The sequence below is a fragment of the Rhamphochromis sp. 'chilingali' genome, assembly GCF_963969265.1.
Source record: "Rhamphochromis sp. 'chilingali' genome assembly, chromosome: 4".
NCBI lineage: Eukaryota > Metazoa > Chordata > Actinopteri > Cichliformes > Cichlidae > Rhamphochromis > Rhamphochromis sp. 'chilingali'.
In genome coordinates, this window is record NC_137948.1 from 5,704,352 (window position 1) to 5,729,614 (window position 25,263).

Here is a 25,263-nt window from a genome sequence, read left to right on the forward strand (position 1 = left end):
GAATTTGATGCAACATATCGCAAAAAGAGTTGAGACAGGGTCACGTTTACCCCCCTTTTTTAACATCTAAATGTCTGGGAACTCAGGAGACCAGCTCAGAGTCTTTTGAACTTCTCATACAAGATTCTAGCTGCTCAACAGTCCTGGATCTTCTTTCTATTATTTATCTTTTCACAATGTTTTCAAGTCAATGAACATCACCACAAATGAAGCAAACGCACAGACACCGATGTTGTTTTTGTGACTGCTTTACTGGCACGTTTTTAATAAGAATACATGAATGCAGTAATATTGCAATATATTTGCGATTACTATATGAGGCAGGAATGGTTCCACATGATAAGCAGTTAAGCAGAAATGAGAAGCAACAATATAAAAGTAATGTATGCATCACATATTCTCCCTTTGTCCTACTTCAAGTCCCGGCTTGACTAATTTGCCATGCTGCTCACCAGTTTCTCCAATGAGGATACCATTTCTGGTATGAAAGACTTTGGCCAAAGAGGGACTCATGGGTGAGGGGATATACTCGTCACAGTAGTCACCACCTAGGCTTGGTGCACACTCTACTTTGAAGGAAAAGAATAATGTACCATGATTAAGCATGCAGCTGTAATTAAACCAGCCTTTGCGTGGTTTAACCTGACACTGCCCAAGATGATCACTGTTCCAGTATCTATCCTCGTCGTATACATTTAACACCAATTTGTCTTTCGTGTTAATAGTGATTGGTCCAAACTCAAATACCTCCGACCAATTGGGGTTATCATTGTTTGGTATAATAGCAGTGCGCCCTATCTGGTAACCATATTTAAGCTCTACTGAACCATCTGTCTGAGTACACTGGTCTCCATATAGATTCTTTGCATAAAGATTGAACACCTTCAATGTTGCACGACCTTTCCCAGCAGGACAGCAGTTCGACTTGATATTTTTATTACCATTACAGACACAAGCGCAAGGATCTCTTCTGCTGGATCTGGATCCAATCTTACATGTTTCCGAACATTTTTTCATCAATGCGTTTTTCTTAATGTACTTTTCCACCTCTAGCTTCAGTCCCGCAATGGCATAATGGCTGCTTGGCAGAATCATGTGCATGGGCTTTATATTGTATCGGACCACATCAGGTATGGATTTAAGAGACTTGACCCAGTCCGTCATAACGGATGTTGATTGCCCTTGAAAGAGGATATCAGCTCCGTTAATGTGTCCACCAATGATCTCTGTGAATCGCTCACTAAATGTACTGCTGAAACTTTGCCCATGGTTTAACTTCCTTTTCATTGCCTTGCAATTTTTGTTCATGGTTTTAATGCTGGCAGAGCTCATGAAATTAACTGAGGCCTCCACTGTGAGACAGTCGTTGACATCTGTAGCTGACAGGCCATTCATGGCCGCCTGACAGGTCTTGATGGAAGTGACGGCCTTCATTTCTCCTCCTAGATACACTTGTGTGATGTAATGTGTGCCATATGTCTCAACCAAATTCCGGTATAAATGCTTGGTTGCAGATGAGTAATAAGGAAGGGCCTTCACAACCGATTCAAAATCATGACTCAGTGGAGGATTTGCTTTTAGTCTGTAACTGTAAAGGACAGAAATAAAACAAAAAATTAAAAAATGTAAGCAATAATATAATAAAGGTAATAAAATTTTACCCATATGATAAAATACTGTGGATGAGTTTGTCTGTCTGCAAATAACATAACTACTGGAATAACATAGAAAGATTTGCATATATAGGACTGTTTACTATTTGTAGTTTTTAGGAATTGAATTAATTCTGTTCAAATACTCACCTGTAGAAGTTACACTTGACAGAATGGCGAAAGAAAGTGTAGCGATCTTGTTTTGACTTTTGCATGGCGAAGGTAGATTCTTTGGAGTGGGAGCCTCCAAAACCAAGCCCAAGTCCAACGCTACCAGAAACAGGAATATCAAGGCCAACTTTCCAGTCATTGGACACAGATGATGTGGAATCATTAGCAAGCGTTTCAGCAGAATCATAGAGTGTACTGGAGACTGATAAACTGCACTTGGGGAACATTCTCCAGTCCAGCACGGTGACAGGGACCTTCTGTTTTACCTGATTCATGTAGCTGTTTCTGTACATTCTGCAAGTGCCATCTTGAAGTTTCCACGTTTCAGTGTCGATGACATAGGCGCCTTTTCTTTCCATCGTCACAATGTCAAAGCCTTCTCCAGCCAAGTTGTAACCAGGGACAAAGTGAGCCTTTTTGCACTCCTCTGGTGTACCAATGAAGCTCACACTGGATGAAAGACACAGAGGGCTCCATGCCCAGCACAGGAGCAGGACATGCCACAGCCTTCCCATCTATATGAAGGAAATAAAGAACAATAGAAGGAAATATAATAAAAGGCAATACAAGTTAAAATCTTGGGAAATTTAAAGCCATGAAAACTGGAAAATCTCAGAGTTTCACAGAATGAAGGTTTTGGGTGTCTTACCATCAGCATTAACAGGAAGTTCTGGTTGATGCCTCAAAATGGACAGCTTAAGATATTAGTGTCCAGGAGGTGGAGTCTTGAAAGGGTATTTAAAACTAGGTTCCAACAAATTTCTCACAAGTTTTATATTGAATCAGTTTTGTTCACACATTTTTACACACCCCACACCCTCCATTAGGCGTTGACGATAATTAATTAAACTTCTGCTAAGAACTAGAAGAAGAAAGAAGGCGACTTGTTAAAGACAAATAAATAAATAGCCAGAGGGTCAAACAGAGACCAGAATGAGAGGTTGGAACATTATCACGCAATACCTGAAGTGTAAAGTGTAAAGCAAATTATGGTGATGTTGATGATTATGTTTTGTGTATTTGATCTTCATGTTTGACCTCCTCCTTTTAAGTTGCTGTCAATATTTTTTGGTTATATATTCTGTAAAATATTTATTACATTTAACCTAAATGTTTTATAACATTCATTTTTTATATCTACTTTATATCTAGAAACAAGGATTCAAGCAATTTATCATCCTGGAAGCAAAAGTGAATGTTAAGTTGTAAATCTAATTGTAATTGTTCTATTTTGAATTCTGAACAGTACTGTATTGTAAATGGTTTTCCCCCTTTGGTTAATGCAAAGACTCACTGAAATTCAATGGCTAACAGCATAAAACTTATATTTTCTTGACAACACAGCATCATAACCCAGTAAAAAGCTTTGCTCTTGCAAACCTGTTGTGCAAACCATGAAAACAGAGTTTATTGCTGGCAAGCCCAGCTGCCAGAACTCTGTTGCAATTTGATACAATTTCTTATAATGTGATTTTGAAAGGATATTAATAGCTTACACACAGATGAGTGTTATCATTCCTTTTCTTACTGTACCTAATGTTTGATAAAAAATACAGACACATTCAGGCACAAGGAAATTCCAACATGCCTACCAGGATACGTACAAAGAATTTTGAAATATAAACCTGCTTGTCATGTTTATGAAGTACAATAGGAAAGCATATTTTTATATATCCCGGATAAAAGAAACATTGGTGTTTTGTGGGGTGCGTCAGCTAGCTCACAGTTGGTTAGGCTTTCAGATGGAGGTAGTTAGTGCCGTAATCAGCTTAAATAAGTTTCTGTTAACGTATTGTAGTAATAGCCCTCGAATCAGAGACTCGGACCCTTTGAACGGAGAGACACTCAGGACTTCTGTCCAGAGGTAACTGGGCTGAGCAGATGTTATTATAACATTGAATATTAAATAAACAGATGCAAGAGCAAGAATTCACACCAACACTTCACACCTCACCCTTACAAGTTCTTAAACACGCTGTTTATGTTCACAGAGCGCCGTTCAGTTGAAAATTAGTCCTGCATTTAGTTGACGCTTTGCAAATGTGTTGCACAGTTAAAGTCTTTTGCAAAAGTTTTCATCTGTGTTTTCTTGTTTATGCAAAAATGACAGTTTCCGATACTCATCAGACAGTGTGGACTTCACAGGAGTCCCACATCAGGAACACACTTGTTTATTTGTTTGTTTGTTTTTCCATGTGCAAAATTTCAAGACAGGAAACAATGCTTCTAGAATGTGCATTAACGAGGGGCATATAATTGAAAACAATGTAATAAAATCGCAGTTTCAAAAATGTTAAGCATGTTGTCCTGGGAAGTGGTGGAGCGTCACTAGGCAGAATGACTCCAGAACAGTTCAAAATACTTGAGTATTTTACCTTCAAGTCACTTCATACTTACTTATCAAAAAATATAAGGAGGAAAAATACTCTTTACTGAGTTACATGTACGTGTCTATTTTCAGCTCTTTGGCTTTTTACTTCTTGAAAATAATTAAGAATTAAATTAAGAAACTCTTATATAACTAGTGACTTAATAAGAATTGTCTAAAAAGTAAAGGCTTTACAAACATTTTGTGAAAACTTCAATAATATTAGTATTATTACAATATTTCTCTGCTGTAATAGAAAAACTCATTGCTATAGGCTCTTGCATGCTGCAGGCTGATATGAGTATGAAGAATATGTAAATGGCAATAACCAACTAAAAGGTTTTAACCTTTTAGATCCTGTATCCTGATGTTGGGAAATTTACAACTTTGTGTTTCTGAATCTTATATATTGTTTTGTTTAATAGAATGTTTAATACTTTTAAACAATGGGGACTAAATTTTGTTATGCTGTTAAAAACCCCACTGTCACTATGTGAGGATGTACTTGTTTTGTATCTTGTTTTGACTTTGGATGTTTTAGGAGATTAAAGACTCCTATGAGTTTTGTTTTTGTTTTTCAAATATGAGTAAATGTAAAATAATTTGACCAAATTGTGTTTATTTACAGGTTGGCTTAGTTCATTAGTTCCAGTGAAAGAAACTCTTAATTCTCCAGCATACCAAGACATTTTGGACAAATTCATGATCCCAACTTTGTGGGAACAGTTGGGGTTGGCCCTTTCCTGTTCCAACATGATTGAGCACCAGTGGACCAAACAAGGTCCATAAAGACATGGATGATGGTTGGTTTGGAAGAAACTGACTGACCTGCAAAGAGTCCTGACCTCAACCCAACAGAACACCTTTGAGTGGAATTAGAGTGGAGACTGCAAGCCAGGCCTTCTGTAACATCAGTGTGTGACCTCACAAATGCACTTATTGAAGAATCAATCAATCAATTTATTTATGAGCACATTTAAAAACAACACAGGTTGACCAAAGTGCTGTACATAGTAAACAAGTAAAAAGTAGATCAAACACACACAAAGAACAAAAAAAAACTCAGTCACAATTAAAAGCTAGAGATCAAAAATGTGGTTTTAAAAATGTCAAGGCTTGGAGAGATCCTAATTTCAAGAGGCAGACTTTTCCAAAGTTCGGGCGCAGAAATCGCAAAGGCCCGATCTCCTCTGTCTTTTAGCCTGCTTCTAGGAACAACTAGAAGCAACTTATCAGCTGACCTGAGAGTTCTATCGGGAGCATTTTTAGTTTAGAATGGTGAAAAATTCCCATAAACACATAAATTCCTCCTAAATCTCTCCAGAAAAGTTGAATCTGTTACAGGTGGAAAGGGTGACATCATATTAAACCCTATGGATTAAGAACAGGATGTCACCCAAGTTCATATGTGTGTGAAGGCAGACGAGTGAGTATTTTTGTCAATGCAGTGTACGTAAAGGGAAAATCATCTTCTCATCTTGTTACTTTAATGAGTGTCCAGCAGGTGGCGCTGTTGATATAAATTTGCACTTTATGCTGATCTTATTTCTCAGTTATGGCACATGCATTACAAGCCTAGTGCAAAGAATTGACAAATATAACTTTTCCTGACTTTTTAAGAATAGTAACTTTGTTTTTAGTTAAATAAAGTTATTATTTTTTCCAAATGTAAAAAAAATAAAAATTAAAAAGAAATAGGCGAGTATTTGATCACAACCGTATGTTAACTAAATGATATGACACATACCGTATATTTTATATATCTGTTTGTGCAAACTTTGCGAGACAAAGTGATGACTGCCAACTGCATCAGCAAAATTGGATTTTTCCTGCTGCCATGTGAGGGTAAAAGATTCTGCTTCATTTTCTAAAAACATTATTAAAATTACAGTTCATTTGAACTGCCACATTTTCTTTTATAATATGACCACAATGGGACACCAAACACAGTAATATGTGCAGACTTAATATATGAATCAATTTGACTGAAGCCATACAACTAATTGACATGAGTCATCTTAAGGGTTTTTTATATTATAAGGTTAAAAAACACACATAGCATATTAGATAGAGAGAATCACAGTGATCAGATGATTCCCTATGAGTCAAACACTTGGCGATAGTAAGAAAGAAGAAATCCCTCTGTGACGGAGGTGTGGTTTGCGGGCTCGAGGGACCGAGCCAAGAAGGCTGGCAGGGCAACTGAAAACCAGTAATTGTGGTCTCTCTATTTCAGTTATGCCGGGACCTCGATGAGCGGGAGAACAGGTGGAGGACACAGGGCAGTGGAACAAGATTTGTAAATAAACCACGTGGCTTGCAATGCTAAGTGATGTTACAAATTTTAGTGCTGGCAACACTCGAGTCTTTACTGGTGTTTACATCCTTTTAACAGGAAGATTTGCTATGAATGGTGCAGAAGGCCAGGAAATAGAAAGCACAAACAACCAACGGAAAAGAAAGGAAAACACAAACTGTGGTAACGTTTAGATACAAGTTAATGGCGTGCAGTAGTAGCATGTAAACACAGCAGGACAAAAAGTGGTGAATGCAGAAGAATATAATGCTAATAGATCAATGGAAGTCCTCCAGCAGCCTGAGTCTATAGCAACATGACTAAGATATGTTTGAGGGTGAGCTGAATGACAAAGGATGGTTTGAACCCAAACTGGCAACGGGATCAACAAAATAGCGCTCTGGTTGTTTTTCTGGTTGTAAGGTGCTATTCACCCCTCCACCCCCTCTGGTGCTTTTCTCACCAGGCCTTTATCTCTGTAGCTATACTGTTTGTGGTTTGTCACATTTGCTGTGTGTCATTTTTCTTTTTTCATCATTTCTTTCTCTTAGCTTTTTCCTCACTCGAACACGTCCCTGACTCTTGTTCTGCTGGAGCTCTCCCCATGCTGAAATGGACTTATTCACTCTCCGCTATCACCAAGTGCTGCTCATAGGCGTTTTCTCTTGCAGGGACTTCATCTGTAAGTTGGCACTATGTAAATAAATAATAGTTTTAGTGAAATAAGTTTATAGTTCTCAGCAGCGGCTGTATTTCCTGAGGAGGCTGAGGAAATTTAGTATGTCGGCCAAGATCCTCTGCAGGTTCAAAGACCCCACACACCCCCAACACAGACTATTCACACTTCTGCCCTCGGGACGAAGGTTTAGAAGTGTGAAATCTAGAACATCTTGACTCAACAACTCCGTCTTCCCCACTGCTATCAGACTCTTGAACAGCTGACCTATTTTAAAAGTAATAATAATTTTTGCACATCAGGTCATCTTACATATCAAACCAGCATATTAACCTAAGATATTCAGCATAAAATCAGATTGTTATTTAGTCATCAACTCATTTCACATCAACAGCTGCTCTTACACTGACTGACTCACCATACTTCTCCCCTGACGTTCCAAGAAGGACTCCGTTTCTGGAGTAGAAAACGTAAGCCAAAGAGGAGCTCATAGGACAGTGGTTCTTAATCTTGTTGGAGGTAGCGAACCCCACCAGTTTCATATGCGCATTCACTGAACCCCTCTTTAGTGAAAAATAAAATAGGATTTTTTTTCAAATTCAAGACATAGATATGTTTTTTACTGGTGCACAAAATGAGCCATGCATGTCATGGCGGAGGCTCTGCCGAACCCCTGAGACTGACTCACCGAACCTCTAGGGTTTGATCGAACCCAGGTTAAGAACCACTGTCATAGGAGAAGGGATGTGCTCCTACACCGATGCTGTAGAATCATTGTCAAGACTTTCAACCGACTCATAGACCGTGCTGGAGACTTTCAGATTGCATTGGGGGAGGGTTCTCCAGTCCACCACAGCAGCAGGGACCTTCTGCTTCTCTCCATTCATGTAGCTGTTCTGGTACATCTTAGTGCCATTTCCAATCTTCCATGTTTCAGTGTTGATGACATAGGCACCTTTTCTCTCCATCGTCACAATGTCAAAGCCTTCGCCACCCAAGTTGTAACCAAAGGGAGCTTTTTCAAACTCCTGTGGTGTACCAATGAAGCTCACACTGGAAGGAAGGCACAGGGGACTCCATGCCCAACACAGGAGCAGGACGTGCCAAAGCTTTGCCATCTATATGAAAGAGTCAAACAATAAGAGAAGAAAAAAATGATGGAGATAAACAAAGATTAATCAGTACACTAAAGCAATGATTGTCAGACTTCACAGGTTCACATTCGCATTACAGAAGTCATGAAAGTGTCACAACAAATAAGAGAGCATCGCAAATCAGTATTAATAACATCAAGGACAAATCAAGCACAAATAAAGAATCAGAACAAGTGCACTAAAATGAGAATGTGCACAACTTAAAAAAATAGTGCAAGGCAGGACTTAGCAGTCTTACCTTCAATGTTGACTCTGCTCTGATCAGCAGCTTCTGACCTATTTTATAGTTTTAATGTAGGGGTGGAGACCTGATCGCTAATCTCCCAAATATTAACTTAAGAACATCCAAGATAACAATGTGTGAATTTTACTTCCTTCCTACCTCACACACAGAGAGTATCATCTTCATATTTTAATGGATGCCCAGTGGATGGTGCTGTAGACATAAATGGGACTTTCTGCGGCTCTTGTTTCTCAATTATGGGATATCCATTGCAAGGCTGATTCAACGAATTGAAAATAATTTGATAAATTTTCTTAACTGTCTTCAGTTAAAGAACCAAAAAAGTATTTCTGTCTTAAAATGTTAAATATATAAAATTAATAATGTGACTGCTCCATAAAACCATATTTCAAGGCTAAAGGCTAAGGCTTTGCAACACAAAGTGACGATTGCAAACTACATAAACAAAAATAGATTTTTCCTGCTGGAAATTTTAAAAGAATTTAAAAAAAATCCCACAAACTATGGCAAAGTTTAGATACAAGCTAATGACATGAAGTAGTCTCATATACACACATTATGAGCAAAAAGTGGTGATTGCAGAAGAAACTGATGCTAATAAATCAGTGGAAGTCCCCTTGAAGCACACGTCTATAGCAAGGAGGTGGAGACTGAGAGTGACTTGTGCCATCGTTCCCACCTGTCTGAAGGCCTCCACCATCATTCCCGTCCCCCAAAAGACTGGTACAGACAGCCTCAGTGACTACTCACCTATAGCCCTCATATCTGTAGTCATTAAGTGTTTCGAGCGGATAGTCTCTCAGCACATCAGACATTGTCTACCCCGCTCCCTTGACCACCACCAGTTTGCTTACAGAGCAAATTAGTCCACAGAGGATGCCATCACCGTCTCCCGTCACGGAGCACTGACCCATCTGGAGAACAGGAAGAGCAATGTGGCGATTCTCTTCGTGGACTACAGCTCAGCATTCAACACCATGATCTCAGACATCTTCGCCACCTTCAAATCCCTCCCTGACACCTGCATCTGGATCAAAGATTTCCTCGTGGCCTCAGTCACCATGGTTGGGGTCATGATGGTGATGAGACAGCGTACAGGGCCAAGGTAGAGATCTTGTCCCACTGGTGCTCAGGAGGCACAGACAGGTGCATTGCCCTCTCATTATAAATGGCGAACAGGCAGAATCTGTAAATACTAAATACAAGTGTGTCTTAAAGCTGGCTGGGCCTTAAGGACCATTGTTTTGGTTTAGTTTGTTTTTTTCTGATCACCATATGTCACCTGCACCTTCTGTTGCAGACACAAGCACAAGGATCTCTTAAATTTTTATCTACATCCAATCTTACATATTTCTTAATGTGCTGTAGTGTGCAGGGACTTTGAGATGTATCAGACCACACCAGTTGTGGGTTTAAATGAGCTGAGCCCATTTTTGAATAGAGATGATTCTAATTGGATATCAGCTCCATTATTGTCTCCACTAATGACCTCTGTGTGTTTCTCATTAAATTTACTCATTAAACTTGATAAATATATAAATAACAGGAATAAAACAGACAAGAAATGTTCTTAGTTTTAATTGTGGTCAGTTTGGTGCAAATTCTGATTGTAAAGGCTGTCATCTTGTAGATATCCCAATGTGTTGCCGGTAATCACTTTTTTGCACCAGACAAATGCTCACTATATTATAAAACTTAATAAAAATAATAAAAACTAAAACTAATACTGAAACCAGTAAACACTGAAAGGTAACTGAACAGTAAAAAATAAAAAGCAGAAGTAGCTCATTGCGGCACATAGAAAACTTAGCACACATACTTGTAACATGATTCAGTGACCACGACTCCTTGCTCTCACACCACATTAACCAAACTGTCTGTTTTAGTTTATCTCTCACATGTTTAAGTACTTCACACTGAGACTCATGCCTGACTCATTTACTTGAATGAGGAAGCTTCATTTTGCAGGAGATCTTATCAGTTTTCTAATAAAATGCTTTTATGTGTGACGATATTAAAAACATCATTTTATTTATATTTATTCTTTATGTTGCATATTAAGGTTTTAACTATATGTCCTTCTACAATAAAACTACTGAAACCAGTTCCTGATAAGGAAGCAACCTTCAGTAACCTGACATTCTTTCTGATTCTGATTCCAGACTAATGCGTTCTTGTCTGTAAGGCCGTTGTGCATGTGTTTTGCTTTGAGGCAGCTGTTATGATTTAGCACTATATAAATAAAATTAAATTGAACTGAATTTCAGCTGTGCACTATATAAAACAGCTCACATTTAAATAAATGTGTCACTCTTTTAAAGGTTCGTACCACTTCCTCTGTAAATTTATTTCACTTCACTTTGCATACATTTTTGCTGTTAAGTGTACAGAATCATTGTTATTTTTATTGAGTAGGCAATAAAAGTGAATGAAGTCTGCTTTCTTTTCTACTGTTAACACCGCACTGGTTTGAGTCTTGATAATAGAAAAAGGACTTTTCAAATTTACATCTATCAGTGCTTTGAGCATGAGATTCTCCAGCAAATCCCTATTGATGATTTGCATATGACACTATTTAGCAGTAAGTATGTAGTCATTCAGAGTATATCATCCAGGGCAGTGGTCACCCTATGATCGGAAGGTCAGGGGTTCGAATCCACTGAACGGCTACCCTGAGGTACCCCGAGCAAGGTACCGTCCCTACACACTGCTCCCCGGGCGCTGGACTGGTGGATGCCCATTGCTTCACTGAGTGAATGGGTTAAATGCAGATGACTAATTTCCCTATGGGGATTAATAAAGTATACATAGTATACATTATTGCAATGAAGTGCTAATAGCATTCAGAGTTAAAAGTAAAAAGGCCCATGACAGTCATCTCAAGGGAACGCCCTATCTTCTCTGTTAATACTGAAACTGTTGAGTCAAAACTTTATCAGCTCTTTATCCTCTGAAAGATAATTGAGTTTCATGGGAGTTTTGCCCAACCAGTGTACGGTGTACAGGAGAAAGCATTCGATCGTGTCCCTCGGGTTTCCTTTATGGACAGGATTTTTAGGCATAGCCAAGTGGCGGAAGGCTTTCACTTGGGTGGTCTCAGAATCTCATCTCTGCTTTTCGTGGATGATGTGCCTCTGTTGGCTTCATCGGGTGATGGCTTCACCCGATGAAGTCGAGTGCAGTCGAGTATGAAGCGGTGGGAACAAGAATCAGCACCTCCAAATTGGAGGCCATGTTCCTCAGCTGGAATAGGATACCTCCTGGGCACCTCCTGGGTGAGGTGTTCTGGGCATGTCCCACCAGGAGGAGGCCCCGGGGTAGGCCCAGGACACACTGGAGAGATTTTATCTCTTGGCTTGCCTGGGAATGCCTTGGTGTTCCCCCATACAAGCTGGAGGAGGTGTCTGGGCAGAGGGAGGTCTGGGCTTCTCTATTTAGGCTGCTGGTCCCCACAACCTGACCCCAGATTAGCGGAAGAAGATGGATGGATGGATAGTCTTTGACTTGAAGAAATTTATTTAACATTTAAACCTATTTAAAATAAAATATTTTTTTATGTTTACACTCACTCTTTCAAATAGATGCAAGTAAAACACAGCAAAAAATAGATAAAATCAAAGAGTCGGCAGCACTAAGTCCTGTTGTTCTTAAATCTATTTTCACCTGTTTAGAAGAAGTGGAGCAGTCGGAGATTTGCCCGGGGGGGGATCCGGGGGGGGATCCGGGGGTTTCTCGGGGAATTTCACATTCTCGTGGCAGCGTGCTATGTGTTTGCTCACATTTGCAGTTAAATTTTTCTGTGTAGAAAGAAGTTTTCCTCCCAAGTAGAGTGTACAGGATGCTAATGTTTTTGTCACTTTTTACGGAATCAGGCTCAAAGTAAGGTCAGTACTTCCACACATTAAACGCTACATGGTCATACTCTCTAGTAGTAGTAATCTAATTACTTTATTGCAATAGTAATCTCTTACTTTACTTGTTACTTGAAAAAAGTAATTGGATTACAGTAATGTGTTACTTGTAACACGTTACTGCCCATGTCTGCTCTTGACACTGGTTATCACTAAGACTTGGTGCACACGCTAAAATGTAGGAAAAGAAGAAAGTTCCATGATTCAGCATGCAGCTGTCACTCAACTTCCCTGCTCGTAGATCGAGATTAACTCGTCTGTCCCAAATCAAGTCAGAATTATCAACATTAAAGGAGTCACTTCTCCAAACTAATACTGAGGATATCTCTAATTCTATTCTAAAACTAAAACTTCAATACAATCAGATTTGGGATCCAAGTCAAAAGCGATATTCTTAACTTTGAATTAGGAGATAAACCCCATAAATTACTTGCCAGACAATTAAAAGATGTCCAAGCCCAATGGACCAAACATAAAATTGTCTCCTCTACCGGCATTTTAATTCCTGACCCAAAGGTCAGGATTTTTTTTTTTTTTAAAGAAGAAACTGAACAAACAGTTACCAATATAAACTTGCAATAAAAAGTTTGTAAGTCGATTAGTTTGATTTTTATGTAAAAAGGATCTTATTCAGGGGGCTTGTTTTGATGTCTTTGTTTGTCTTTATATTGGAATTCACTAATTCTGTGACACATTTTTGATCATTCTAATTATCATGTACATTTAGTTTAAATACCACTATGAAATTTTGTATATTTTTAATACATGATTACTTTATGTCTTTGTTTCATCTATGTCAATAGCTCAGTAGGTAGAGCATTTGCCCCATGATTGGAAGATTGAGGGTTCAAATCCACCGAACGGCTAACCTGAGGTACCACTGAGTAATTTACCCTCCCTACACACATCTCCTCTGGTGCTGAATTGGTGGCTGCCCACTGCTTCCCTGAGTGAATGGGTTAAATGCTGAGAATAATTTCCCAACAGGAGATAAAGTATAAGAAAAAAATACTTCATAGTCCTTTCCTTTGAAACTTTAATAATTCCAAACTGGTGAAACCCTTGTAGATTCATTACTGTTTCTGTTTAAACTCCTGATGGCCACGAGGTTATCTATGAGTCTCCTAGTATTAGAGTTAATGATGGGTTGTTTCGATAAGATGCTAAATTGGATGTTTCTGCTTCTGGCAGAAACATTTACTTGTGTTTAAGGTGAATGTTAGATTCAATTCAGTATTCTAATCTTTTTATATAGATAACACACTTTTGCACTCTCTATGCAAAAAATGGATAGAACACCCTTCATTGCCGTGTTATATCAAAACCAAAAAAATAACGCAATATTTTTTTGAATACTTAAAAGAAACACAGGCGTTGTCGTTGCTGATGCTTTATTGCTAGATAGTTGAAACAATATGGAAAAAGAAGCATAGGAAGTGCATTACAGTTCTGAGTTCAAAAAAATATTTTTTCACATAAAAGTTAAAGACAGAATGCCATGAAGTACAAGCACATAGATATTCAGCATGTCGTCAAATCCATACCGGCTTCTTTCCTAACAACAACATGTGGCTTTAAAGTCTCTCATTGGCTGGCTTCTCATACTTATTCCACATCTTTCCAAGAAGAACCCCATTTCTGGTATGAAAAACCTCAGCCAAAGACGGACTCATGGCCGAGGGGATATACTCCTGACACTGGTTCCCACTAAGACTTGGTGCACACTCTACGATGTAGGAAAAGAAGAAGGTCCCATGATTCAGCATGCAGCTGTCGCTCACCTTCCCTGCTCGCAGATCAAATGAACACTCGCCTAACAGATCACTGTTCCAGTAAGTGTCCTCATCATACACAGCAAATTTAAGTTTGTTTTTCATGTTGATGGTGATGGTTCCAAACTCAAATGTTTCTCTCCATCTAGGGTTGTCATCATTACTTATAATATCAGTGCGCTTTTTCTGATCACCATATGTCACCTTCACAGAACCATCTGTCTCAGTCCACTTGTCACCATACAGACCCTTTGCATAAAGTTTGAACACCTTTAAGGTTGCCAGACCTTTCCCAGCAGGACAGCAGTTTGACTTGATGTTCTGGTTACTGTTGCAGACACAAGCACAAGGATCTCTTGCGTTTGATCGGTGCCCAATCTTACAGGTTTCTGAACATTTCTTCAGCACTGCATTTTTATTAATGTACTGCTCCACTTGTTGCTTCAGTCCCGCCCTGGCAGGATGATTTAATGGCAGTATGGTGTGTAGGGGTTTTAAGTTGTATTGGACCACATCAGGGATACTTTTAAGAGAAATGAGCCAGTTTTTATAGACCGAGGGGTCAGATTGACCTACAAAGAGGATATCACCTCCATCAATATCTCCACCAATGACCTCTGTGCGCCGCTCATTAAATGAACTGCTGAAAGTTTGATTAGACCCTAACATCTTTTTCTTTCTCTGACAGTGGTCAATTGTGGCATTAATACTGGCAGAATTTGCAAAAGAAGCTGAAGCTTCAACTGACAAACAGTCACTAACATCAGTATCTGTTAGTCCATTCATTGTAGCCATGCAGGTCCTGACAGCAGTGGTTGCTTTAATTTCACCTCCAAGAGACACTTGTGTGATGTAATGTGTTCCATAAGTGTCAATCAGATTGTGATATAATGGCGCAGTTTTAGAGGAATAAGGGGGAATGGAGTCAACTGCCGGCTTGAATTCCTGACTCAAAGGAGGACTTGTTGCCAGTCTGTAGCTGTGGAACAGAAAAGCATATAGATAAGTTTAACTTAATTGTGAAGATGGCCAGTATTTGTATAGCGCTTTACTAGTCCCTAAGGACCCAAAGCTCATGTACATACACACATACAGGTGATGGCAAGCTATATTGTCCAAGCCAGGGCTCGAACCGGCAACCTTCCGATTACAAGGCAAACTCCCAACTGCAGCTTCAGAGTCTGTGCGATGTTGACTTTCAGCACCCAAAGGCATGTCTGCATATGTGAATGAGCTGCGCTTTGTGTTTAAATTTTTGGGGGAATCCGTTTACCTGTTCTCATTTGCTGTTTTAGCTGTTTGGTGGTTGCTGAAATAGTGTTGTGAGCCTTAACCTGAGATACTTGCGTCTCTGGCAAAATTCAGGATTTAATAAATCGATATTGCATTATTTAAACTAAAATCTTGAATCGGGAAAATCAATTTTTTAAACGCACTCTTTTCACATCGTACAAAATGTTAATACACAGCTTATAAAATGATATGATATTCCAGTACACTCCAGATCTGTATGTATGTGTTCTGGGTGACCCTATGGGGGGAAAAGTGTTTAACATCAATGCAGTAAATGCAATAAATACTTCAGTGACACAGAAACCATTTGATTTTGAATCACGCTTGATGCTAAACTAAAAAATAAATAAATACATTAAAAAATAAATAAATTAAAAATTATCAGCAAATTACTCAAATAAGAAAAATATCCACTGACATACTCACCCATAGTAATGACAGTTGATCGAATGGTGTAAGAAGGTGTAGCGGTCTTGTTTTGACTTTTTCATAGCAAAGGTGGAATCTCTTGAGTGAGAACCTCCAAAGCCAACCCCAACCTTTGCTGAAGGATCTACCGGGATGTCAAGGCCAGTTGTCCAGTTGTTGGATACAGATGATGTCGAGTCACTGACAAGAGTTTCAACAGAATCATAGACCACACTGGAGACCTTCAAACTGCACTTGGGCAGGGTTCTCCAGTCCACCACAGCAACAGGGACCTTCTGTTTCTCTCCATTCATGTAACGGTTACAGTACATCCTACAGCTACCATTTCCAATCTTCCATGTTTCAGTGTCGATCACATAGGCACCTTTTCTCTCCATCGTCACAATGTCAAAGCCTTCACCACCCAAGTTGTAACCAGGGACAAAGTGAGCCTTTTCACACTCCTGTGGTGTACCAATGAAGCTCACACTGGAAGGAAGGCACAAGGGACTCCATGCCCAACACAGGAGCAGGACGTGCCACAGCTTTGCCATCTGAATGGAACCATTTAACAATGAGAGGAGATTAAATTACATGAACAAAAGGGAAGTTAAACAGTGCAAAATTCCATTCCAGCTTTCTTAGGGCAAGAGGCAGGGTACACCCTGGACAGGTCACCAGTCTGTCACAGGGCTAACACACAGACACAGACAACCATTCGCACTCATATTAAAACCTATGCACCATTTAGAGTTACCAATTAACTTATCCCCACTAGCTGCATGTGTTTGGACTGTAGGAGGAAGTACCCAGAAAGAACCTACGCAAACATGGGCAGAACATGCAAACACCACACAGAAAGACCCTGGACTGATGGTGGAATTCAACTCGGGACCTTATTGCTGTGAAGCAACGGTGTTAACCACCATGTCACCGTGTTGCACCCCAGTGTAAACTTAATACCCAAAATATCCAATATACCTCACCCAAAGTTCTTATCATTTCTGATGAAGTATGTGCAGGTAACACTTTGGTGAATTTATAGCTAGCAAGCTGTCAACATATACAGTGGCTTGCAAAAGTATTCGGCCCCCTTGAACTTTTTCACATTTTGTCACATTACAGCCACAAACATGAATCAATTTTATTGGAATTCCAGGTGAAAGACCAACACAGAGTGGTGTACACGTGAGAAGTGGAACGAAAATCATACATGATTCCAAACAGTTTTTACAAATAAATAACTGAAAAGTGGGGTGTGCGTAATTATTCAGCCCCCTTTAGTCTGAGTGCAGTCAGTTGCCCATAGACATTGCCTGATGAGTGTTAATGACTAAATAGAGTGCACCTGTGTGTAATCTAATGTCAGTACAAATACAGCTCAGGTGGGGGAATCTAATAACAAAACGTAAAATGTTTTGCATTTATCTTTAAAGCCCACATCATATTTTTGGACACCACTCAGGCAGCCAGCAATTTAGTTAGAATATTTGGCTAAACATGTTACTCTACTTTTAAACAACTAAGAATATATAATATTTCACGATTACAAAATAAACTGTAAGCAGTTGAATTTTGAAATAACTCTTGTTTTGCATAGTTTTGTTACATTAACCATCTTATCTAGTTTCTACTGGTCATGCAGTGATTTCATGCACCTCCACGGGAGCATGACCACTTTTTTCAGAGCCACTACACTAAAGTATTAACCAAAGGACAAAAAGACAATCATATGGAACAAAGGACTTGTTGGTCTTACCTTGACAGCTGTCAGAAAGCTTTGGTCAGTACCTTCTATTATCTTACCTAGAGGGTAGTGAAGATGAAAGAGTGAAGTTTTAGATGCACCACGCTCTTTTATACCTCACGATTTTAACACCCACAATCCAGCAATGATGTGTTTTACTTCTTTCACACCTATTTCACACATGGGGAAGCTGTCTTTTTATGGCTTGTTAATACATAATAGTAAGCGAAGTAAAAATATACATACAGTCATTTGAGAAAGAAAATGTTCTGAGAAGTGTACAAAATTCTGTGGAAAGAAATATGTACACCCCTTGTAAAACCACATTTAGCAGCAAATTCTTGCAGTAATTGTTTCATATATGGCTTAATGGTCCTTCACATCATTTTGAAAGAATTCTAGCTCACGTTGGAGCCTTGAAAATTTTTTATCATGTATATGCCCACACACACATATAGTCAGGGTCAAAAGTCAAAGTCAGCTTTATTGTCAAAGACCATATGTACAGTCATACACAGGAATTTGAAATAGCAATGCTCCCATGGCCCTGAGTGTACACTAAAAATATAAAGATAAAAAAGTAAAAAAATAAAATAAAATAAAAGTCTTATGTACAATACAATACAATACTTAATTATTTAAGCAGTAGTGTCCAAAGCAATCATAGTAAATGTGGGCAAGTGCATGTGCAGTGGGAGTGGGCCAGTCAGTGAAGGGGCAATGGTGGTGGGTCAGAGTCGAATGTTTGGGGGGATGGGGGGGGTTCAGAGGAAATAAGTGAATGCAGGTCTGGAGATCATGAGGGTGAGAGCAGGGGAGTGAATTCAGCATCCTGACTGATGGAGGAAGCTGTCTTTCAGTCTACTTGTTTTGGCCCGGAGGCTCTTCAGTCTCCTTCCTAATATCAGCAAACTGAAAAAGCTATTGGACATATGAGTGAAGTCACCTGTGATTTCCAGATGAGGCGGGTGCAGTAGATGTCCTGGAGGGAGGGATCCTCTCCGCTGCTCTCACTACCCGTTGTAACTTTTTTTCAGCAGGACCCAGTGCAGGAGCCATACCACACAGTGATGCAGCTGGTTAGGATGCTCTCAATGGTGCCTCTGTAGAAGGTTGTAGGGGAGTTTGCGGAGGAAGTAGAGTTGCTGTTGAACTTTACTGACCAGTGATGCAGTATTTTTTGACCAGGAGAGATCTTCTGAGATGTGTGCACCCAGGTAAGGCAAGGCAAGTTTATTTATATAGCACAATTCAACAGCAAGGTGATTCAAAGTGCTTTACAGAGACATTAAAAAACAGAAACAAATAAAAAGCATGATTAAAAAAAAAAGAGTACGTTTTAAATTTTAAGCTTAAAAGTAAAACAGTGTGGATTTGGTGCTTTAATCAAATGCAGAACAGGTGAGTCGTCAACCTGCATTTAAATAAACTGAGTATTTCAGCTGATCTGAGGCTTTCTGGGAGTTTGTTCCAGATATAAGGAGCATAAAAGCTGAATGCAGCTTCTCCGTGTCTGGTTCTGACTCTGGGAACTGATAAAAGACCAGATCCAGATGACCTGAGGGATCTGGAAGGTTCATACTGGGTCAGGAGGTCACTGATGTATTTTGGTCCTAAACCATTCAGAGCTTTATAGACCAGCATCAGAACTTTAAAGTCTATCCTCTGACGGACAGGCAGCCAGTGTAAAGACCTCAGAGCTGGACTGATGTGGTCCACTTTTTTGGTCTTAGTGAGGACTCGAGCAGCAGAGTTCTGAATGAGCTGTAGTTGTCTGACTGATTTTTTAGGTAGACCTGTAAAGATGCTGTTACAGTAATCAAGCCTACTAAAGATGAATGCATGGACTAGTTTTTCCAGGTCCTGTTGAGACATCAGATCTTTTACCCTTGAAATATTCTTGAGGTGATAGTAAGATGATTTTGTTATTGTCCTAATGTGTTTTTCTAAGTTTACGTCTGCATCCATCACTACACCCAAATTTCTCGCTGGTTGGTGGTTTTTAGGTGTATAGATTGAAGTTTTCTAGTGACCTGTAATCGTTTTTCTTTGGCGCCAAAGACTATTACTTCCTTTTATTTATTTGGTTTTTTTGTTTAGCTGGAGACGATTGTGGCACAACCAGTCATTAATTTCCTCAGTGCATTTACCAAGAGCCTGTACAGGGCCTTGGTCTCCTGGTGACATTGTGATTTATATTTGTGTGTCATCTGCATAGCTGTGATAGTTTATTTTGTTGTTCTTTATAATCTGTGCCAGTGGGAGCATGTAAATGTTAAACAGAAGAGGTTCCAAGATGGAACCTTGGGGAACTCCACATGTGATACTTGTCTGCTCAGATGTGAAGTTACCTATTGATACAAAGTATTTCCTGTTTTCTAAGTATGTTTTGAACCAGTTTAGTACAGTTCCTGAAAGACCTGTCCAGTTCTCCAGTCGTTTGAGTAATATGTTGTGGTCAACTGTATCAAATGCTGCACTGAGATCCAGTAAAACTAAGACTGACATTTTTCCACTGTCTGTATTCAGACATATGTCATTAAACACTTTGGTCAGAGCAGTTTCAGTGCTGTGATTCTGTCTAAAACCTGACTGGAAGGCATCGTAGCAATTATTCTGTTTTAAGAAGTAATTGAGCTGTTGAGAAACTGCTTTTTCAATTATCTTACTTAGAAATGGGAGGTTTGAGATCGGCCTGTTAGCTGTCAAGATTGTCCTTTTTCAGTATAGGTTTAATTACAGCAGGTTTTAGTGGTTCTGGAAACACACCTGACATTAAAGAAAGGTTGACGATTTGTAACAGGTCTGACTCCAAAGTCTTTGAGACTTTTTGAAAAAACTTGTTGGCAGGACATCTAAACAGCAAGAGGAGGACTTCAGGAACGTGGTGCTGCTTATCCTCTCCACAGCAGCACCATTGATGGTTAGTGGGGTGTGCAGGGTGTGAGTTCTCCTGAAGTCTATGAGGATCTCCTTAGTCTTCTCCACATTCAGGGACAGGTTGTTGTTGCTGCCAGATGGTTAACTTCACTCCTGTAGCAGGTCTCATCGTTGTTGCTGATGTGACTTACCACAGTTGTGTCATCTGCAAACCTGATGAAAAGGTTGGAGCTGTGTGATGGTGTGCAGTCATGGGTCAGGAGAGTGAAGAGCAGGGGGCTAAACACACATCCTTCGGGAGCCCCTGTATTCAGTGTTCTTGTGCTGGAGGTGTCTTTCTGTCAGGAAATCCAGCAGCCAGTTACACAGCGAGGTACTGATCCCCAGCAGATCCAGTTTGTGAATGAGTTGCTGGGAAATGATGGTGTTGAATGCTGAACTGAAGTCTATGAACAGCATTCTAAGGTATGAGTCTCTAGTGTCCAGATGTGTGAGGGCTGAGTGAAGGGCAGTTGAAATTGCATCATCGGTTGAGTGATTTGACAGGTATGCGAAATGGTTGGGGGGAAGAGATGTCTTTATTTGAAGCATGACTAACCTTTCAAAGCACTTCATAATGATGGAGGTGAGTGCGACCGGATGGCCGTCATTAAAGCAGGAGGGAGATAACTTCTTTGCTACAGGAGTGATGGTGGAGACTTTGAGGAACGTGGGAACGACAGCCTGACTCAGTGACGTATTAAAGATGTCTGTGAAGATATCTGTGAGTTCCGCAGCACAGTCCCTCAGTGCTCGTCCCGGGATGTTGTCAGGTACTGGGGCTTTGTGTGTATTGATCCTGGCAAGGAACACACTTTCATGGGAAAGTGTCACCACTCGATCGTTAGGGGGGGTGGCGTCTTCTGTCCACAGTCTGCTTGTAGCCAAGTGGGCTTGTAACCTTTGATGGTCTATATCCCTTGCCACAGCCTCCGAGTGTCTCTGCTGTCACTGAAGCTTTGAGAAATCCTCCTGGAGTACTGCCATTTTGCCTCTATGATGCCACGTGACAGTTTTGCCCTTGCTGTTCTTAGGCTCACCTCATCCCCAGCTCTGAAGGCTGCATGCATGTGACTGCATATTTATATAATTATTAGCTAGGGTTAGGTCTGCAACAATCTGCAACAAGAGTGGGGCACAATCAAAACTCAAGTTCTTTAACAGTGATTAGTGAAAAAGCATTCAGCCAAAATATATAGACAGGAAACATCTGATCTAAGTCTCATCTTTTAAAAATAATTATTAATCATCGCCTCACGTAAGTGTGAAGTACAACCAAGGTTTCCTGTCTGTACTTTGCGGGAGGTCTGACAAGAGGCTTTTAAATTAGATTTTCATCATGTTTTAAACTGTTATATAAATAGTCTTCTGTACTTTGTTCGTAGGACTGCGCTAAAATAGCAACCTAACTGCGTTAAGATGCTCTGATTATCTATCACACACTTTTTTGTCTTCTTCTCTTTTTTTATTTAGCCCCTGACATGATACGTGTATTTACACGTAAACTAGTTTAGATTTTACTACCACTAAAATCTAAACCAGGGTAAACTCAGCAGCCGACTGTCTGTAACGGGCTGAGAGTCACGTTAACCATAATATAACAAGCAGGAATAAACTGATGGACCTCTCCGTGTCTCCACCATTAAACATGTCTCTGGTTGCAGCAAGTCATGAAACGTTTCCCTGTTTCTCTACTATATAATATAACATGAAATATTCAGATAACCAGAGATTGGTTTGCTGGATGTTCTCAGATGTGTGTTATCTCATTTGGATAACTTTCCTACAAGATGAACATAGTGGGAAAATGAGCATTCACTCGCAATTTTTAAAATATAATATATATATTTTTAAATAAATCTTAGTTTAACATGTACATAGCTTTTGGAACATTTTTTTTATCGTTATTATTTTTCATTTACTTTTTTCTGTTGGTGTTACAGTAAGTTCACCTTTCAACTACTAATGTTTTGATGTGCAGTGAAAATCGGATATTGTGAGGCCCTCTGCATCAAATAGGTTTAGCCTACACAGATAACAGTGTGGTGCTACTGAGTTGATGGGAAGGACTCATATTGTTAAAGCTGAGCAACAAAGGCCACAGAAGCCCTTTAACACAAAATATACTTAAATGTATAAGTTACATTTTGCACTGAATGTTCTGACTGTATTCTGTGACCATGTAGATAAATTGTGTTTCTAAATGATTTTATGATTTTTATTTATCTTTGTAAAAAGCCATGCAGACTGCTGTTGTACTCTGTATTATTGTTTGGCCCCTTTACAAAGGCTAATTAAAACCTCACAAACACAACTAGTTCACCTATGAATGGATTTATTTCACATTTCCAAAATAAGCTTCAAACATTCGACCCACAGGCCAACTGCTGGCTTTGTAGAGTGGACAGTTTCAGAGAAGGAGGGCAACAATTTCTGCTTCTCATTGTTTTGAAACCAGGAAGAATGATCTTGCAAGTCATAAGATCACATCATGAGTGAATCTCATCATCAGCTTTACATCCTTCTTACTGACAAACACATTATCCAAAAAGAAACAGGAAGAACTCAAATATATTAATTTTCTTTATAAAGTATCATTTATTAAATATCAAAGTTTTCAGCAATAGTACTTTTATTAAAATAGTTTTTTGTTGTAATTCAACAGTTTGATCCCGCATAAATTCACACTGGGTTGTATGTGACCCATGAAGTAAAACTCAAAGTGAACTTTATTGTCATCTCTGCCATGTAAATGTATGCAAAGAGACAAATTATAAAGCTCCAGGTTTACACATAGTGCAAATGGCAGGATACTGTACTCTGACATAGAGAATAAGTTCACACAGACAAAGATACAAAATATCAATACAAACTTAAACTGTATGGTTAGTCTGCAGTAAACTCCAACACAGAAAGTATGGAATGATGCTTGTATTGATCAGCCATGTCCTGAGTTTATATACCGTACTCTGCAAGACACAAATGAAGTGGACAGTTGTAACTTATATGAGCTACACAGTTACAAATTTGCAGTACGTGAAAGTCATAGTCTGGATATAAAATGCAATGTCTGAAACTTGAATAGACATGAACATGACAGATGCAGTTTACATTCTAACCAGACAGCCCTGCACAGAAGCAGGAGCTGCCACAGCTTTGCCATCTGTATGGCAATGAGAAGATATGAAATGACATGGATAAAAAAAACGAAAGTTAAACATTCTTACACATCTCACACTGCAGCCCTAAACCTTTTCAGGCATTACTTACTGAAAATACATGTGAGACTATTAATATACAAAAAATGCTCAAGTCAAGGAATGTCTTTAAACAAGAAATAACTCTGTCGTCTTACCCTGACAGCCAGCTCAGATCAGTACCTGCCATCGTCTGAAGTATGCTCTAGTACTGATGTAGAAGTGGAGACTTCCTTGGGCTCTTTTCACAGATTGTATTTTTAACTGCTCTAACACCCACAGAAACAATGTGCACTAGTTAATTTCCCCTCACACATAAAACACATAGAGCCACTGTAATTTGTGATAACCTGTTGATGCATTACAGAAACTGAATAAACAGTTACCAATATAAACTTGCAATAAAAAGTATGTAAGTCCATTAGTTTTATTTTTATGTGAAAACGATCTCGCTCAGGGAGGTTGTTTGGATGTCTTTGTTATATACGGTGTAGCTCGGGCAATAGAGCAGGTCATCTACTGATCAGAAGGTTGGTGGTTCAATTCCTGGCTTCCCCTAGTCTTGGTTAAGATACTAACCCCAAATTGCTCTCTGATGCATCCATCTGGAGTGTGAATGTTAGTTAGAAAGCACTAAGAAAATTGTGCAAATGGGTGAATGCACAAGTTGTGTGAAGCACTTTGAGTGCTCAGAAGAGTAGTAAAGCACTATATAAGAACCAGTCCATGTATATTGGAATTCCCTTACTCCTCAACACATAATTCTTATAATGTAAATTTAATTTAAATATTACTATGAAATTTTGTACATTTTTAATAAATGATTACTTCAGATAGTTGTTTCATGTATGCCAGTAGTTTATAGTCCTCTCTTATTAACCTTTATTAGTTCCTTTATTAGTGGCCAAAGGAGACGGAGCCAACAGTGTGGACAGCCATGCAGACGAAGGAGCTCTGCAGGACGACCTCATGCTGGCGGTGCAGGCAATGGGGATCTGGAAGGCAACCAGGAGGCCAGTGACGAAGACAGAGCACAAAAGGTAAAAGACTAAATGAACAACTAATTAGGAACTAGAAATATAAAAGATTAAATTAGGAAGCAAAGCTCAAGACAAAGAAACCAGGAACTACACAATAACAAAAAATGACGGTCCAAAAGTCCAAAAACACAAAAACAGGCAGCCAAAAACACCTTAGACCATGGCAATTTTTTTAATTACTCAAATGAAACACACGCATTGTCTTTGCTGATGCTTTATTGCTAGATTTTTGAACGACTATGGAAAAGAAGCATAGAGAGTGGCTTACATTGCCCACAAGCATGGCTGAAATATTTTTGCATATAAAAGTCAAAGACAGAATGCCATGAAATACAAGCACATAGATATTCAGCAGATGGTCAAATCCTTATTCTCTTATTGACTCATCTCTCATCAGTGACATTTAGCATTGAAC

At 39.3% G+C, this 25,263-nt stretch overlaps 1 protein-coding gene across 1 annotated transcript; it reads right to left on the reverse strand.

Moving 5' to 3' along the window:
* Positions 1-390: 390 nt before the first annotated feature.
* Positions 391-16,499, reverse strand: LOC308395970 (uncharacterized protein; the record flags this gene model as incomplete). Its single annotated transcript, XM_080881032.1, has 6 exons — positions 391-1,588; positions 1,803-2,338; positions 7,568-7,619; positions 7,920-8,216; positions 14,051-15,223; positions 15,964-16,499. The coding sequence occupies 6 exons, from the start codon at positions 16,497-16,499 to the stop codon at positions 391-393; spliced, it is 3,792 nt and encodes a 1,263-aa protein (XP_080737158.1).
* Positions 16,500-25,263: the final 8,764 nt, after the last annotated feature.